At 39.7% G+C, this 18,662-nt stretch overlaps 1 protein-coding gene across 6 annotated transcripts in view; it reads left to right on the top strand.

The window, feature by feature from the left end:
• LOC132385161 (ubiquitin carboxyl-terminal hydrolase 2-like) overlaps positions 1–18,582 on the top strand; it is a 133,261-nt gene extending 114,679 nt beyond the window's left edge. For all 6 annotated transcript variants that reach the window (XM_059956993.1, XM_059956990.1, XM_059956994.1 and 3 more), the window contains 11 exons: positions 2,977–3,027; positions 4,844–4,967; positions 7,241–7,352; positions 7,513–7,623; positions 8,281–8,345; positions 8,519–8,622; positions 9,607–9,687; positions 12,083–12,161; positions 12,763–12,870; positions 13,562–13,682; positions 14,460–18,582. In XM_059956993.1, coding sequence (XP_059812976.1) covers positions 2,977–3,027; positions 4,844–4,967; positions 7,241–7,352; positions 7,513–7,623; positions 8,281–8,345; positions 8,519–8,622; positions 9,607–9,687; positions 12,083–12,161; positions 12,763–12,870; positions 13,562–13,682; positions 14,460–14,547 — 1,044 coding nt within the window. In that variant the 3' untranslated portion in view covers positions 14,548–18,582. The remainder of the gene's footprint in view (positions 1–2,976; positions 3,028–4,843; positions 4,968–7,240; positions 7,353–7,512; positions 7,624–8,280; positions 8,346–8,518; positions 8,623–9,606; positions 9,688–12,082; positions 12,162–12,762; positions 12,871–13,561; positions 13,683–14,459) is intronic.
• The last annotated feature ends 80 nt before the right edge of the window (positions 18,583–18,662 follow it).

Here is an 18,662-nt window from a genome sequence, read left to right as displayed (position 1 = left end):
GATAGAAGTTTTAAGAAAACTGCATTCATAGGACTATTAAAAATAAAAAAAAGAAATTTTTGAAATACTCAACAGATCAGACAGTATCTGCGGGGACTAACCAGAAGTAATGTTTCTGGTTGGCCTCCAACAGTGTAACACCTCTTTGCTATTAGCCCTCTAACCACATAGTGCTCTCTCAGTGAGAAAACATACACTTGATTTTATGCATAGACTTTAGGAGAGGGACGTAAACCTATATCCAATTCAATTATTCCAATGCTAGTCACTGTCTAGTTTTTATTTCAGATGGAATTCAATTATGTTTTCATTGGTTCTGTTGAAAGGATATTACCTTGAAACATAAACTATGTTCCCTCTCCACCCACTTTATGCTGAGCATTTCTATGCTTTTCTGTTTTTATTTCAGATTTTCAGCATCTGGAATGTGTTATAAACATAATGGAATTTTCTTTTGTTGGGGAATTCATTCCAAATCATTCTGCTACTGGTGAATACCCATAAACAGCTGTAGTTTGCTTCCCTTCATATAGATATAGATAGCCCTGATTTGACACAGAATTGACACCATTTCACACAGAATTATAACCTCAGCTGATCACATAGATGTCTGCAAATGAAAACAAAGATCAGGGTCACCCTAATCAAGGCACATAGATAAACTTCAACTGATATCATGCTGCAAAGCTTCAGCTACATGTTCAGTTATGCTTGTGTCATCTGAAGCTCTTCGAGTCCCAAGTGAGTGAAGGTTTCAGCAGATCTTTCATAGGCTTTATTGGTTCACAAATGAAAAGATACCATAACAGTGTTTACTTTACAAATCTGTGCTAGAAACCTGTACACTGACTCAAATATTAGGTTTAGAATGGGCCAGTTTGAACTGAGACCAGGTGTTGCCTGGAGAGGGGTAACTATATTCCTATTAGTTTCGGTTCCTATGGTTCAGATGGTAATAACTTGGCCACAGTCATCGCACCTGATCACCATGCTAATTGTTTTTACTGCATTGTGCACTTTTGCTGTGTGGTGAGGGAAATTGATTTGGTCATAGTGTTGACGTGGTCAAACAATATTTCAGACCCGTTTAAAGAACGGTCACAGGGCCTGGAAGTCTATTTTGCTCAGGAGAGGGCACTGGGGATTGCAGGGTTACTCTGCAGGTAGTTGGGGTTCAGAAGGATTAGTATTTCCTGGGTTTTGTAAATGGAATAAAATGCCAGCATAGAAAGTCATGAGATAGAATTAAAGGGAATAGAAGCAGGAATAATCAGTCCCATTCATAGAACAAATTTAAGAAGAATTTCAGCATTTGCTCAGACTATTGATCCCAGTTCTTAGAATTACAAGTTATGCCAATAATTAAAAGTCAGCATTGATAACCCAGCTTAGAGCTATAGAACTTGATCAAAATGAATGGTGCAGAGCTAAATTCACAATACACGGGATTATTTGTTCAAATTCTGTGCAGCACTTTGTGTAAACAGGCTGTAATGACAACAGAACAGCAGAGCACAGCTCACTCTCACCTCTTAATCTGAAGGTCATGGGCTCACACCTGACTCAAGAGTTTGGAACATGGAGTTGTTATCGGTTAATGCTACATGTTCAGAGGTAAAGTACAAAGGCAGTGCTTCTTTGCCAAGGGACTGACCCTGAAAAAGCAGCACACTGTAGTGGACCAATACAGAGGCAGTGCTGAACACTCAGAGGAAGGGTAGACCATAAGACATAGGATCTGACTAGGCCATTCAGCCCATCAATATTGCTCTGCCATTCTATCATGGCTGATTTATTATCCCTCTCAACCTCACTCTTCTCTCTTCTCCCTGTAACCTTTGTGAGGCAATCAGAGCTATTTCCTTTTAAATAACATGGTAAATCAAATATTCATTTCCTCTTTAGGTGCATCACATTGGACTTCAAAAGTAATTTTTAAGGATGTCTCTCTCAGACTTGCATTAGGATTCTTGTTCTTTGGAGGCACAGGACTGAGAATAACCTGCCTCCACCTGGCCTTGGTGGGTTCAGAGGAAGCTAATATGGCCATTGTGCAAACCACAGTGGCTTCTGCCAATAAGGCAGGAGATGCCTGGTGGGTAGCTTGTGACATCAAATGTTCCTCCTGCCACCAACACAAGGGGCTGTGTGTGCTCCCGGTGAAGGGCCATTCTGGTTCTGAATACCATCATAAATGCTTCTCCTCCACTTTAAATAGTCATGGATCAGAAGTTCCTAGTTATCAGTGGAGACATATGTTTTGAAGGTAAGTTGCACATCCCAAGATCCTTTCTTCTGTCCATGTGGTTTTCCCCGCCTTTGAGAGATCTCAGAATAGGGTGGTGTGCCCAGCATCACTGACAATCCAATGCTGATCAAGTTGGCCTAGAAAAGGACATTGACATTGGCTCCCTCATCATATCAGTATAGTGGTATTTTCAAGAGCCTTGAGGTGCCAACTTTTAGGTAGTCCAGGTCATAGAAATGTATTGAAGGGTAGGGAATATTTGGATGGTGACATACGGTGTGGCTTCATGCATGAGCAGTGGTTACATAACCTCCATCTCACCTGAACCAATACCTCAGGGAACAGTGGTCCCTGATAGACCATCAACCCAAGGAGAATCAGTTGAAGTGGTGTCAGTATTCTAGGGAGACTTGGCATACATAAGCTTGGGTAAGGGAAGGAAGTAACTTTATTAATAAAAGCTAAACATTCAGCACCCATCAGGTTAATAAGTATCCACGTCAGGACATGCTTAATTAGTTTTCTTTTGTAATGTGTAAGGTTCTGAGAACATTGAGTACTGGGATTATTGTTTACTTCAACTGTGATTAAGGTGTTTGTTCTACCCTTGTGTTTTTCACTCCTAATTAATTCAAAGCCCAATGGACTCCCATCTGTGAGACTATTATTTCCAGAACGTTTAAAATCTCCAATTTAATCTTTATTTCTCCTAAAAATTTTTTTTACAGAATTCTAAAACCAGCCAGGGACTTGTGGGACTTCGGAATCTGGGCAACACTGTAAGTTTTATTTTCAGTAGAAAACAGATTAATTTGATTCTGGATAATCCCCAGAAATTGGCACTTATTTAAGAGTGTGGTTTGCAGTTTGGGGATGAGTAGGATGACAGGCCATAGTCTAAAGGTTAATTTTTGGGAACTCCAGCCTAATTTTAGAGAAGTGGCACTGTTAGAGAGACTTCTTCAGTGCAATAATTTTTATGTTAAATCTTCATTTGGCTCCTTTATTGAAGGAATCTACTGGATATGATTATCCCAATTTATGTGAGACTCAATTCTGTTTCTCAATAGGTTTGACCCCCAAGTGCACTGCTTCTAAAACACTCTCACGTTGGTCAAACAGCATATTTGTCTATCCTATGTTATGAGTGCTTAATAGGAAAGTGTGGATGAAGGTTTATTTTGTATCCTGCCTGTGGTGTAACTGCTCCATGAGTGTTTGATGAGATGCTGGGCCCGGTGTTGCCTGTAAAAACCATGTGTTGAGAGCTCAAAATTTATTTCTGAGAAACAAAGGTTCCTTTCACTTTCAGATCAGCAGGATAGCATAGATGTGAAATAGGGAACTGTTCCAGGGTTGGCACGCCAGTTTCATTGTGAACATGGCAGGATTTGGGTCATGAGCTGACTGCTTGAAGCTTCCCCAAAGAGAGAACAGGCACCAAGGATAGAATTTTCCAGACAAACTTTGGTCTCCTTCAATCTGTACACAATTCCCATTTCTGGTCACTGAAGCAATTGAGAGCAAAAGTTTTAGCTGAAAAATTTTCCCCCTGTCCCACAGCCTGTGGGTATTGATGATTTTGTTAACATTGATGTATCTGCCCCAGATGACACCAGTAACAGAGTGGGCATCAATACCTTTAAAATGACCCTGAGTAATGTGTCTACTACATGTCATATAAGGGTTATCACCAGTGTCATCAGTTGGACAAGGTGAGACAGTAGGAAACGAGGGAAGTTCTAGGCAGCTTGTGAATCAAACCCAAAAGCAGCCTTTGTTGATTAAACACTGTTGGAGTGTTTCCATGTTGTGTAAACTGTGGTGCAGGATTTACAGGCTGCCAACTGAATCCAAGACATCTGCTTTTGCCTCTGTTTTATAAATGAGCGAAGGTTGCTAATTCAAACTATGTTTAAACACCACTAGAGGTTGCAGGTGGGGGTTAGTAATGAAAGAAAGTGAGTCAAGAGAAAACTCTTGGGGCCATGGGCAGAGGGGTAACCTGCCTCTCAATATCATTATCCTTTCTCACATTTGATGGCAGCATCTCCCACACCTGATCTGAAGCAAATTCAACTGCTTTGGGAGTTTTTTTTTTGGGCAAGCTCATCCCTGACAAATGTAAGTGTGGTGCTGAATATTTATCTGGAATTCAGAGACTGTGCTGTAGTGCCCATTTGGTGGAACTGTTTGGAGTTCAAACCCAAGGTCTTCTGACTGAGACTGTGTTTCTATTGCTAGTGCCATAGGATTGGAAATCAATTGATGAACAGTGGAAGAGAGGAAAATAAAAAGACAGGAGTGCATGATATAGAAATGTTCTAGTGTCCTGGAATTTTATTGCATTAGGCTTCCTGTTCCACCTTTTTGAGTGTGGTTATCACTTAGTAATTGCAGCTCATCTTTTGTTTCTCTTATTGTTAAGAGTTAAGCAAATTATTGGTGCCAGGACAGCAATGCTGTCCAACCTTTGGGATCCATAGTGAATGCGAGTTATTGCTCTGCAGAACAACCCAGAGCTATTCTACCTGTTGTTGCCTCTGATGTGCCTGGCCATTTATATCCCTTTTCTCATCTCCGCATTTGCTGCAGTGCTTCATGAACTCCATCCTGCAGTGCCTGAGCAACACTCGGGACCTACGAGACTACTGTGTCCAAAACATCTACCGGCGAGAACTCAACAGCCAGAGTCGTACCAACGCAGCACTCATGGAAGGTGAGCACTCCTGTCGAATGTGGTCTTGAGCCATGGGCATGCCCTCAAATCTCTGCTGCCCCAATCGCAGTTATCAAATGTCACCTAACCTGCTGTGTATTTTCAGCATCATCTGTTTTTATGCCACAAATACAATGAAGTATTGTTAGTTTCAAACCCAGCCCCTGGGTTTCTTGTATACTCCATCCCAATTATACTGTTATAACTACTGCCAATTGACCATAAACTTAGTGGAGACTTTATTGGGTATGTTCATAGTCTTCTGCTGTTGTAGCCCATTCACTTTAAGGCTCAATGTGTTCTTCTGCACACTACTGTTGTAACGCGTGGTTATTTGAGTTACTGTCACCTTCCCGTCAGCTTGAACCAGTCTGGCCATTCTCCTCTGACCTCTCTCAATAACAAGGCTCACAGAACTGCTGCTCACTGGATGTTTTTGTTTTTTCACACCATTCTCTGTAAGCTCTAGAGACTGTTGTGTATAAAACTCCCAGGAAATGAGCAGTTTCTGAGATACTCAAACCATCCCACCTGGCTCCAACATGACTTCCACAGTCAAAGTCACTTCAATCACATTTCTTACCCATTCTGATGTTTGGTCTGAACAATAACTGAACTTCTTAACCATGTCTGCAGGCTTTTATGCATTGAGTTGCTGCTACAGGATTGGCTGATTAGATATTTGCATTAACGAGCAGCTGTACCTAAGAAAATGGTCACTGAGTGTGAGTGTTAACTACTAAGATATCTCTTGCAATATAATTGCTTCCAAAATTTCAATGGTTTATTATTGTCAAGTATTTCACCATTTACCTACTTGTGGCGAGAGAAAGTTGCCCACCAGATGCCAATCATGACTGGTTTGTAAAAATGACAGCTGACATTCAACCTTTTGGGTTTCATGAATTTTGAAGGTGCCAGATGCTGCCATCACTATCCACTTGCAGAGGGTTAAAGCACAAAAAACACAGTATTTGACTAAAGCTGGACCAGGAGGAGAAGACAAAGTAAAATAGGGTTGGGGTGGGGATGATTAAAAGAGGATGTGAATTCATCCTCTGACACTGATTTTTCACAGTGTCTGTACTATCCCTGGCAATATGTAACCAAAATAAAAGCAACAGAAAAAGGAAGGAAACAGTATCAAATGGATATCCCAAATTAATATTTCAGGCTCGCCTTTCTTTTGGTCTCATGGGAATGACTCCATTTATCCCCTCTGAATCCTCACTTGTAAGGTCCCGCTCCTTTCAGTGTCTGTAAGCTTGATTTCCTCATGAGTGGGGTAATGTACTAGGAAATATCCCATTAACAATCAGAGCAAGAAGTCACTTTTCCGTGGATTCTTTGTTCAGTTTTTTTGTCATTCAAAAATATTATTCAAAGATTATTCATCTTTGAGCATTGGGTTAATATTGAGGGATTCAAATTTTGGAGTCTGACAGAGTGTTAGAGTCATACAGCACAGGAACCTTCAGAACACTGAACCTAAGCTGACCAATCATCCCATTACAACAATCCTACACTAATCCCATTTATGCTCCACATACTCCCTACAACACTCCCAGCTTCAATCATTCATGTTCACCCTTTAAATGACTAACCCTCACACCTTCAGTATTTGAGGCAGGGGTGGAGATGGAGGACTGAACTGGAACATGTAGTAAAAGAAGAATGTGCAAACTCTCCACAAACAGCATTGGAGATTGGGGTTGACCCACGATCATTGGAATTGAGTCAGCAGTGGAACTAGATGTACCACAGTGCAAACCAAAGTAAATAAGGAAAAAATGTTTCCAAGACAGAAGTGTCAGTAACTAGAAGGAACAAGTTTAAGTCATCAAGAAAAGGGTTGAGAGGCACCATGATAGCTCATTTGTTTACACCATAAGTTATAACTTGAAATGTCCGGCCTGTAAGGGTGGTCCAAATGATACCATTGCCAGGGCTCTAGGGAAAGAACAGGATAGTGAATCTATTGGAAAACTCTTTCATTAGTGAGCCAAAGCTTCTCATTCTGGATACTTCTATGAACACATTTAAAAGTTGAGTTGTATTTCTGAAAATAGAGATGGATGTCTTTCCACCATGTGCTTCAAATCAAATCAAAATTAAACCACACAGGAAATGATATTAAAAGCAGCTTACAGTGCTGTGCAGAAGGTGGGCACCCTAGCTATATATATGTGCCCAAGACTTTTGCACGGTACTGTACGTCAAACTGCACTTAGCAATATCACCAAATCTGTTCTGCTCTCTGTTTTCTCTTGCAGAATTTGCAAGGCTGCTTCAGGCTCTTTGGACATCCCCCAACAATGACCCCATCAGTCCTTCTGAATTCAAAGCACAGATACAGAAATATGCCCCGCGATTTGTGGGTTATAAGTAAGTGATGTCCAGCGTATCGACAACAGGACTGAAACCAACCACTACAATTTTCTTCCTCGTATTAAACCTTCTTAAGTGTTTGGTGAAATGCAGTATAACAATGCAAGTGTGTCCATTGTTCTTCACAGGATCTTATCTGTGATTTTTTTTTACTCAGCCAACAGGATGCGCAGGAATTTCTCCGTTTCTTGTTGGATGGCCTTCACAATGAAGTGAACCGAGTGTTGGTGCGGTCCAAAGCTGTGATGGAAGATTTGGATCATTTGAAGTAAGTGGCCATGTGATTAATACCTTTTTGGATTGCCATGCTGAAGTCATCTGCTCACAAGTTACTTCCAGTAATTTGAACCCTGGTGTGGTTAGATTGTCAAGTTCCTTCCCCCGTGCTGCTCTTCGGTCTTTTTGCTTCTCGTTGTGGGTTTCACATTAATTCAACTTGACTCTCTTATCCACTTCTTCCTCATGATTATTTAACATCAGTTGTTAGTCCTAATTACACCATGTAATAATGATTTCTAATGAGTCACATAATCCATCCTTGTATCCTCTCAGGTTCCTTTTAACTTTTTCACTTGTTTTTATCTGTCAATCTTCACTTGGCAGTCTTCACACTTATCCAATGGAGTGATTAAACTGTTGCAAGTACTTTTCATTTAGTTGCAAAAATATGCTTCTAGCTTTTTGATGTAATTGGAAAAACTTCAGAAATCACCCATGTTTTAGTAGTTTGAGATAACAATACCACCCAAATCTGCACTGCCATCTGACATTAACGCCATCTCATTTTGCATGGACTGGCAATTTTTTCAAGAATTTGTTAAAATTTATAATTAGAAATTCAGGTCCTCAATTACATTTTATTATTTATTATTTTGTATATAATTTAATGTTGGCCTGTGTTGAAAGTACTGCTGTCCCCTTCTAGTGATGATGAGAAAAGCAGAAGAATGTGGAAGAAATACCTTGAGAGAGAAGACAGTAGGATTGTAGGTGAGTGTAGAACATTTCAGCCTGCATGTCCACTTGGTTAGGTGCATACTGTATGTCCAAAGATGTCGATAAGTTAAAATGTTTCTTCAGAATGTGAAAATAGAGGGATGGATAGAGGAGGGATTTAGACTTTATTAAATATCAATTTGGCTGATTTCTGCTTTTTCTCTCAGATCTCTTCGTGGGTCAGTTAAAAAGCTCCCTAACTTGCAGTGAGTGCGGCTACTGCTCCACAGCCTTTGACCCTTTCTGGGACCTGTCACTACCTATCTCAAAGGTGAGAACCCAGACTTCAATTCCAGGCCTCAGATTCACAGTTAGAAGTTAAAATTTTCTCGTATTCTATGTTTACCCAATACTGTCTCTCTGCATATTTCAGACACCCCAAAAGTTACCGGGATTTTTATAGGGATTTATTTGCATCAGGTACAGATACAGGCTTCCAGATGTGACAAAGTTTTACACTAGCGAAAGTGGAGATACAAAGAAAGTCACACCATCTAGCAACCACAGTAGTTTGTTCTCCATCAGGTATTCAGATACAATCTGACTGTAGTTGGAAGCATCTTTGTCAATACCCAAAAAATCCCAAGTTAATGGTTGTCATGATATTGTGGGATCAGAAGTGGAAAGGGTGAGCAGTTTCAAGTTTCTGGGTGTCAACATCTCTGAAGATCTATCCTAGGCCCATCATATTGATACAATGAAAAAGAAAGTGGCTGTATTTCATTGGAAGTTTGAGGAGAATTGGTATGTCACCAAAGACAAATTTCTACAGATGTACTGTGGAGAACATTCTAACTGGTTGCATCACCATCTGGTATAGAGTGGCCACTGCACAGGATCAGAAAAAGCTGCATAAAGTTGTAAACTCAGCCAGCTCCATCATGGGCACTAGCCTCCACAGCATTGAGGGCACTTTCAAAAGGTGATGCGTCGAAAAGGTGGCATTCATCAGTAAGGACCCCCATCACCCAGAGCATGTCCTCTTCTCATTGCTACTATCAAGGAGGAGGTACAGAAGTCTGAAGACACACACTCAGTTTTTATTATTATGTATTGCAATGTACCGCTGCTGCAAAATAACATATTTCACAACATATACCAGTGATACTAAATCTGATTCTGACTTACCAGCCTGTATTTATGATTGTATAAAAATAAAGTTGTAGCCATTGTAACAGATATTTTGTCATTATCAACAGTTTGTAGAACATGCTTTAGGTCACTTGTTAATCCCCAACTTTTGATGGTTTTGCAGAAAGGCTATGGTGAAGTTTCCTTGATAGATTGTATACAAATGTTCACCAAAGAAGATGTTCTGGATGGAGATGAAAAACCGGTAAATTGATTTTTGATAACTTAGTTACTTTGTTCCATTACTGTGTGTGAGAGTTGTTAGGAAGTAAAGATAGCTGCTTGTTTTCTGTCTTAAGCATCATTTTAGTTATATGAAAAGAAAAATTCCAAAATAAGAAGCTAATCTGAAACATGAATTTGTAGAGTATGAATGGAAAAATCTGTTCTGCCCATTAACTACAGCTTCTGGTGTCAGAGTAATCAGGACTATTCACAGCAGTTGGAAGACATTAAAACAATGCGAAAATAAATACAAGAAATAAGATCAAGCAAAAGCCAAAAAACCTCTTAAAGATCTTTCACCATTTATTGCGATCATGAATTCTTCCACTCCACCGTGTCAGTTGATTCACTTAGTGTGCAAATAGCTGTTTCAATGTACTCAAACATCAGGATATTACAACTGTATATAGAACCCAAGTATTACCAAAGCTCTGTGAGGCTGAAAACAAGTGTTCCTTACCCTCATACTACAAGCTGCTTTCATATACTATCACTCTCACATCCTAATATACATCAGCATTTTCAAATTTTTCATCATGAAAAATGCTTCCTCTTCCATATAGTATATTCCACCTGGTCCTTTATAATGTGACAACCTTAAGTCATTTTGCTACATTCTCACAGTTCAGTTTACCAAAAGATTTCTATCAACATATATTGCTGTTGGTCCCTTTATCCAAGTAACTATCATAATTATTATAAATTGTGACTTTGAGGCAACTTCAAATCCTTAAGATAACCCACCTCATAACAACTTGCCAACCAGAAATAACTGTTTATTCCTATTTCTGTTTACCATTTTCAACTAATCATTCTCCCTTATTTACCCTTCTTACTATATTCTCAAGAGCTATATTGACATATCCATTTGATAAAATACATTGACTAATTTTAATTTGTACTACGATCATATCATCTCAACTGTTAGCCAAATCAAAAAAATGGTTTGTTACCAACATTTTTTCACTTCAAATCTGAGCCGGTGCCTCACTGAGCCTCTGATCATAAGAAACTTCCTCATGGGATGAAAACATTTTAAAGATTTAAATGAGAAAGCTAACTTATTTATTAAAACTGTTTGTTCACTCTAACCACCAAAGAAAGTAGAGATCAAAGGACCATTGTTTTTAATGATAGGATTAACACAATTAATTTAATGGGAACCAACAGTTCTTTGCTTGACAAGGAAAATTAGAGGTTTGGAATGTGGATGTTTTACATACTTTATGTTAAAATGAGTGCTTAATATTCATGAACTGAATTTTCTCACCTTTCTTGAGAAAATTCACTTTTCTTTCTTGGGGTTGAATGTCACCACCCATCCACTACTGAGCCAAATGAAAGTTCTACCCTGAGGACATCATCACATTTGTACAAAATTCCCTCATCCTTGCCAGCAGGAGTCATGGAACAATAACCATTCATGACAAGTCTATTTGCCTCTCCCTAAGTACTGATCCTTATTGCCCTTTCTTGCAGATCACATAACTCAATGATGCTCGGGCAGAGAAGGCTCAGTTATGAGGCCAAATTTACATTTCCTGAATATAGGACATTAATTGATCAATGTTTTTAAAATGTCAGAAGATGTTGATAAGGTAGATAGAAAGAAATTATCTCCTTGGTGGAGGAGCACAGAACATTTGAAAAGCGCCTTAAATTAAAACCAGGCCATTCAAAATTAAAAGCAGTTAACATTTTTCATACAAAACTAAAGGAAATTGGAAATCTTCCAACTACAAAGTCTACAGATTTGAGAACATTTGGTACTTTCAAGACAGGAATTGAAGGAAAGAAATTAAGAATGATGGGGCAAATGTGGTGAAATGAGTTTAGTTACAGCTGTTGCTGCGTGAACAAAGTCACTGGAAAGAAGTACGGGTAGATGTGAAGTAGTGTCTTTATTCGACAAAATGAGACACAGCAGACATCATATTGTGAGACCCCTTTCAGAGGAAGAGGCCTGCTCGACCCAATGCTACATGACATGTAATGTACTAAAGATCAAAGGACAATTCCATATTCACAGAACTCTCTTTGAACTACACACAACTTTCACCTCCTGCTTTGCGCCCACACCACGGACGCCCAAATGTCTTCCAATAACTGTGATGCACTGCTCTTAAGAACCTATTGTTCAGAGCTGCATTAATCTACAGTGCATATTCAGATTTGAAGATTGGTGGCTAAAGTTATTTGCTATTTGTCCTAACACAGGTCATGGTTATAGTGAATAGTGGACCTGAATGTCTTCCACCTAGTCTAAATGTTCCAATGTTAGCGTAGACTAACCTTTCTACTTTGCCTTAAGTGAATCATGGGCTGCGCCTCCTCCCTTGTTCCCAGTTCTAATTAAAAGTTATTCTGTGTTCCAGACCTGTTATAGATGCAAAGTCCGAAGAAAATGTACCAAGAAGTTCACAATTCAGAAATCCCCAAAGATCCTTGTACTTCGTATCCTTGTGATAAATACATTCCTGTGATGTTCTTTGTGCATTCCAGTTGAAAAGTCCTTTGCACAGTATTTGGATAAGCCATGTCAGATACTGAAATGTGGGCTTGAGTGACTGTGAGCTGGAATAATCCCTTAACCTCAGTTCATTCTGAATCATCACTGAACTGGTCCTGGTATCTACCCAATGGCAGTTATCAGTCCAAGGATAATATGACTGAGTGGTCAAGGGTACTGATTCTCTGAGGGTACAGTGGCAGGGGGTTCAAAAATTTATGTTGGAGGTGAGACCTAGTCACTTGCTAAGTTAATCACACCTTTCAGCCACAAACCATTAACATGGACTAGAAGTCCAGCTGATTTTCTCCTCAAGCCAAAAGCAATGAAGGTAAATGTAATGTTAATGCCTTGGACAGCCCGATGGCTAGCACCAGTATAGCTGCTTGATAACGTCAGGGCCACTAAGAAGCCAGGCCTGGTTTCCAGTGCGTGTTTTCTATTACTGAACACAGTCTCTTGTTTCCAGCTCTGCTTATTTTCTGTATTTTGTTCCTGTCGTCCCATTTTTTCCAACCATGATCCTTAACTCAAGGTTTCTTACAGATTTGAAGCGATTTTCTGAAGCACGGATTCGTACTAATAAACTTTCTACCTTTGTAAATTTTCCACTGAAGGATCTTGACCTTCGAGAGTTTAGTTCTGATAGCAATGGTGAGTTGTATAATGTTCTAAGTTGTTACTCTTTGTACCAAATCTGTGATTGTTACACCATGGCCTTGACTTGTCATCACAATGGTCCATCAATGAAAGTATGGACCAGATGTGCTGAAGAGCCTGTTTCTGTATTGTAATGCTCTACGATTCTTTATGTCACCACATAACTTGGATACTGCACATTAATATAGTAACCCTGCACCCCCAGTTACAGGAAAACAGCATTATGCAGTTGCTCAGACTTGGGACAGGTCTGAAGTTGGCAGCATGGTGACCAGAGAGACCCTACATATGACCTTTGGTTCTCCAGTTTCCAAATCTTGCTACACCCAGCTAAAATTGCAGTTTTTAGACCTGTCCCTGTAAATAGGCACTTTCTATTTCTGGATCCAATGTGTAACAGGATAATGATAGGGAATAGCAAAAGGAGGTGAAATGGATTAAATTCAGCGGTTGTTCAATCTATTCTTTATGTAGATGGAAAAGGGATAAAAATTTAATCAAGAACATGAAAGGAAAAGATTTAGCTAGCAGTGAGAGTCATACCCCCATCCATGTTACGTCATGGAATATTCTGACTTATTCTTCCTGCAGTTTCCAGTTAAATTGAATCAGTTGCTGTGGGATGGTTGGCTAAGAACATAGTAAAACTCTTCTTTTAATTGTCCTTCAATCTTTCTTCTCACAGTTCATGCCGTTTACAATCTCTATGCTGTGTCCAATCATTCGGGCACCACCTTGAGTGGCCACTATACTGCATACTGCAAAAACCCGCAGTCTGGAGAATGGTACAACTTCAATGACACCAGGTGAGTTCTGGCTCCATGTCAAGCACTGCCTAACTTGTGTTTGCTTTTCCCAGCAACCCCTCCCCATCACCCCAAATCATCCCACAAAAGACAATTTCTATAATGTCACACTTCAAGCCTGGCCTGTATTGATACCAGAAGCCAAATGACTTTATGACAAGTGAAGCAAAAGAAGCAAACGAGTTTACTAACTACGGTAAATATTCAGAGCCTCATGTGCAACCGCTCATGTGACCCTGAAAAGTAATCTGTGTGAATTTGTGGGATCTACCCTCTTGGCAAACACGCATTGGCTGAGAGCATAGCTTACAGAAGAGTAGTGGTTAACTGCTGGCTGAGTATCTGCAGGCTGGACTTTTGATCAAGATGTGTTAATATGGATTGAATGATAGTCCACAAGTCCGAGTAATTAAAGACATTTTGTGAAGAAAACTAGAATGAGAATAATGCTCATCATCAGATAGATAATGACCTATCTGTTTTACTAAGAGGAGGAACAATCTGTCACTCTTGTAAAGTCCATCCATTTAGTGACTGGCATCCCACAGTACAGTAGCCTCTCTTTGAAATAAACAATCAAGCCAATTGCTGCATTGGCAATTGGATAGGAGCCATGCCTGTGATGCCCACATTCTGTGAACAAATAAATTTTTAAAATTATATTTGCGTAAGAATACTAATGCAGGCTTAACAGCAGTTATCAAACATCCTCAGTAGATACATTGTCAATAGGAAGGAAGATAAGATGTGTAATTCATAGATTCTCTTTCTTTTCAGGGTGACTCCAATATCTTCAAGCCAGTTAAGAACAAGTGATGCCTATGTTTTATTCTATGAACTCGCCTGTCCTTCTTCTCGGATATAACAGTCTTTGGACACGAAAGAACAAGGAAAGCAAAGCAGCTTTTAAGAAACAAAAACTGTCTTACACCAATGGCAATATTTTTAAGTGATCTCTTCTGTCATTGATATCATAAACAATACAAAATCCCTGCCTACTGTAGTGAAGCTATGTCATTGAGATGCTGAACCATTCAACATCCAGATGGATTGCACCTGGAGTGAGAGGGGAAAATGGGTGGAGGTGGGGATGATTGTTGGCAGAAGGCTACACAAAGGGCTGTTTCTGAAACTAGGCAACCACCCTGCTGCCATTGACAGTTTTTTTTTCAAAGTACACACCAGCATCTGATGCAGAGCAACTCAAGCTCTGATCAACAACATACTGATGAAATGCCATTCACAGCAGTGAGCTACTGGAGCTGCTGATTCTGTACCAGCATTTCTTCTCTCTGTACTGTCTTGGGGTATGTTTATTTTCAGAGGCAAAAGTTTTCTTTCAAGTCTTCTGGAACATTAAAACCATGAATTGTTACAGGGAGGGATAAAGACAGTTTGTTGGTATACAAAACCTCCGAGTTGCAAGCAAGAAAATTGGGCTCAGGAGAATATTTAAGTTTATTTATGTTTTATTTTTGGTTCTGTTGCAGTGACTTGCCTGTGACACGTTGGTTAGACCCATCATCATCTGGAGGGCAAGTGTTCCCAGGTGCACAATCTGCTTTCTCAGACTGGGAACTTTATCCCCTCCTACTGTTTCTGTCATTCATGCACTTTTTTTAAAAAAAGAAAAAAATTTTCACACTTCATAAAATACCATTTCAGATTTAATTTACAATAACCCATCTCTTAACTAAGTTTAGGTGTTAACTAAAGAGAGGTGCACTATTTATGTGGACTGACAGGAGTAACATTTATTTGTCTGCATTAATTATTTATATCTCCAAATCCAGCAGGGAGTTTTCTCTGATCCCATTTGGAGCTGATCTATCACACAGAGTTTGATTGTGGTTAAGGAAGATCTAGCCTCTTCATGGTAGGGAATCTGATGTCTTTGTCCTTTCAAACAAGGATTCAAAGTTTCTGGTTAGAAAATTGGCACCAAGACAACCAACTGCCTTATGGGATAAATGGTTCTAGCTTTGTTTATTCCTTCCCAATGAGAAGCTTGTCCACCAGAACTTTGAGTAGATGGTCACCAAAATTCAGGCAGTTTTTCTTAGCTTATCTCACGTCCATTACAGGAATCATTCTGTAGTGACCTTCTCTCTTGTCTTTTGGCAGCCTCCTCCTTCTCTCTCCTTATTCCCCAATTACCCAGCCAACTTTCTCCTAAAAAGAATATGCAGCACATTCAAAACATGGATTGCATGTTTGTTCTCCATAACTTACTCACTCTTCCCCTCTTCAGTTCCTTAATATACATCTCAGTTCAGGAAATTTAACTAACTCAATTTAATTGCAGACCAGTACTGGATTCCTTTCAGGATTTTAACTAGTGTATGTCAAGACTTCTTACCACTGATGCATTGCATACCTTCAATTCCTGTTTTATCAAACTACTGACAACAGATGTTCTATCAGGACATTTTAGCTGGATTTAAATGTTTCATTCTTAACAGATTTACTTTGGTTTTGACTCCGCTTCCAATTTTAGTGGTGAATATGTTCATTTGATCTGTGAGGGAAGAGGTTATATAGAATCAGAGAGATTAGTTTCAGCGAAAACGCATTGCAGAGATTGTGGTATTGAAAGTGGTTTGAAGCATCTCCTTTCCATGACGTTCTGTGATCGAGATTTTTTTTTTGGCTACTCTTCCCGAGCTGTGAGGTTTGATCTGTCCGAATGTGATTTCAGAAATCCGCTCACTTCCCAGTGACACTCAGCGCTTTGATCCATTACTAAACATTTTTTAAAGCGAAAAAGATGCTGTCATCGCTGGGAAAAGCACTGTGTCTTATATGTTTCAACGAGAGAGGACGGGGTATAAATATCCACTGCTTTCGTCCCATTATTACCTTCCTTTCCTCCGTCTCCTGTCTCTCGCTGTATTCGGATTGATTGTGTGTTAAGCCATTTCCTTTCCGCTTTGTCTGTGTCTATCCACCCGTCTCCAGATTTCCCTGATTGTTCTACAGTGTCCCGACTCACATCTGTTTACGGTTATACATTTTCCAGCACGATATTGTTACCAGGTCTGCCTAAAACTTCAAAGCACCTCCGACTACAGTAAGAGAGGGGACAAATTTAACGTAATGTACTCGCCTATTACTCAAACTCCCTCTCAAATGTCGTCATCTTAATAGGGCTTTTTAATTATAAGAAATCTTATTAAAGAAGACTCGAGTTTCAAACGTTAATTTTTAACTATAAATGCATGGAGACGTGATGACTGTTCTCTTTTGATATGTCGTGGGTTTATGGATTTATCTTGTTTACTGTGTAAACAAGCACTGGATTTATTTTATATTATGTACAGTGAGGAGTTGTACATAGAAAATTAACTATATAGAGTATCTAGAATAACAGCTGTGTGTACACATGCGCAGGATAAATATATCTATATACTATAAACTTGTGTCTTGGGATGACAGCCTGATGATTGGGTGTTAAACAGCGATCTTAGCCCTTGATACCCTCTGAAAACCTGTTTGGTGTTTGGGTGATTTAAAAGGAAAAGCGTTCTTTTTGAAACTAGACCCTCTCGGGTTCCGAGGGATGTTGCTTGGGCTAATTTGCACGCTGTTCCCAGACAAGGTTATGTACGGTACGTTGAACTTGGTGCATTATTTTTGTTATTTTAAGCGCCTTGACGTCATTCTGCTCCCACCCCCCTCCACCACCACCACCCTAAGATCAATAACGTGCGGGGATACATATATTTGTTTCAGTCCCGATATTATAAAATCTCTCTCTCTCTCTACAATTACGTTCTCCAGAAAAGCCCATTTCTGGAACATGGAGGTGGGCCACGAATCCTTAGAATCAAGCAGTACAGATTTGATTATTACGCAAAAGCCGGGGGGCCGGCGCTTGCTTTGGCGGCACAATTGATCAGAGGACCTCTGTGCTAAACCAAGCTGCATTTCAGTCACAATACTATATTCCGGGCCCTCAAACTAGATAAAACAAATCCCAAGGGTAGGTTTACAGATCTACTGGAAACTGCTGTGTTTAAAAAAGAGGTTTTATTTTTCTGTTTGATATAAATCTTTTAATCGTCATTTGCGATCTGTCCGAGAATCCCAACGTTCAAAATATAAAGGTATTTACAGGAAGATTAGTGCCTTTGGTTACCCAGAGAATGGTGAGCATCTGGAATTTACTGTCTGGAGATGTGATATAATGTGACTCTTGACCTGTTTTTAAAACACCCAATTGCACATTGAAGAACCGTGGCCTGCAAATTGGCACCTAAAGCAAGAAACAGAGTTTGGGCCGATGGCACTTTTTTCGACTGGCAGGAACATGGTGAACCCAATAGCTTCCTATTCTATCCCTAATTTTCCAGAATTCCGCTTGACACCAAAGCTTTAATTTTAGCATATCCATTAACAGCGTATCGAGTTCACAGGCCATCGCAGGGAGGGAGAGGATGAGCATATGAGGTCCCCATAGTAGTCATTTATTCCTGCTTGGTTGCAGAGCACTACGAACGTAAGGTGCTTTGTCGCTTGGCTTTTTACAGTGGCAAAGGTTGGGGGCGGTGGAGAGAGGAGACAACTCCGAGCTCAGAACTGGAGCTTGGATGTGCAATGATTATGGATCTTGTTCTCTGAACAGCGACTGCCCAGGTGCTGTGAAATTTATGCAAATTATAGTCAGCTGATATCTCACATTCAGCCACACACACTCCTTAACCATCGGTATTAATTTATTGTATTGTTTTCTTTTAACTGGAATGTTCTGTAACAAAAAAAAAACAAATCGTGGAATCTGCACATTACTATTAAAGCGGTGTACCGATGCTGAACAAGTTTAAGGACACTAAAGGGCGTACGCATGTATTTTTTAAGACCACTTTTGATGATGAAAATAAAGCACTGAATATTAAACAAATGAGTTTATATCCTGGTTCTGATTATTTCGGAGGTGTGATCTGGCATTTCTGATCAGATAGACATGTGATCTGATCACGT

This window comes from Hypanus sabinus, chromosome X2, assembly GCF_030144855.1.
Source record: "Hypanus sabinus isolate sHypSab1 chromosome X2, sHypSab1.hap1, whole genome shotgun sequence".
NCBI lineage: Eukaryota > Metazoa > Chordata > Chondrichthyes > Myliobatiformes > Dasyatidae > Hypanus > Hypanus sabinus.
This window is presented reverse-complemented; position numbering and strand designations above follow the sequence as displayed.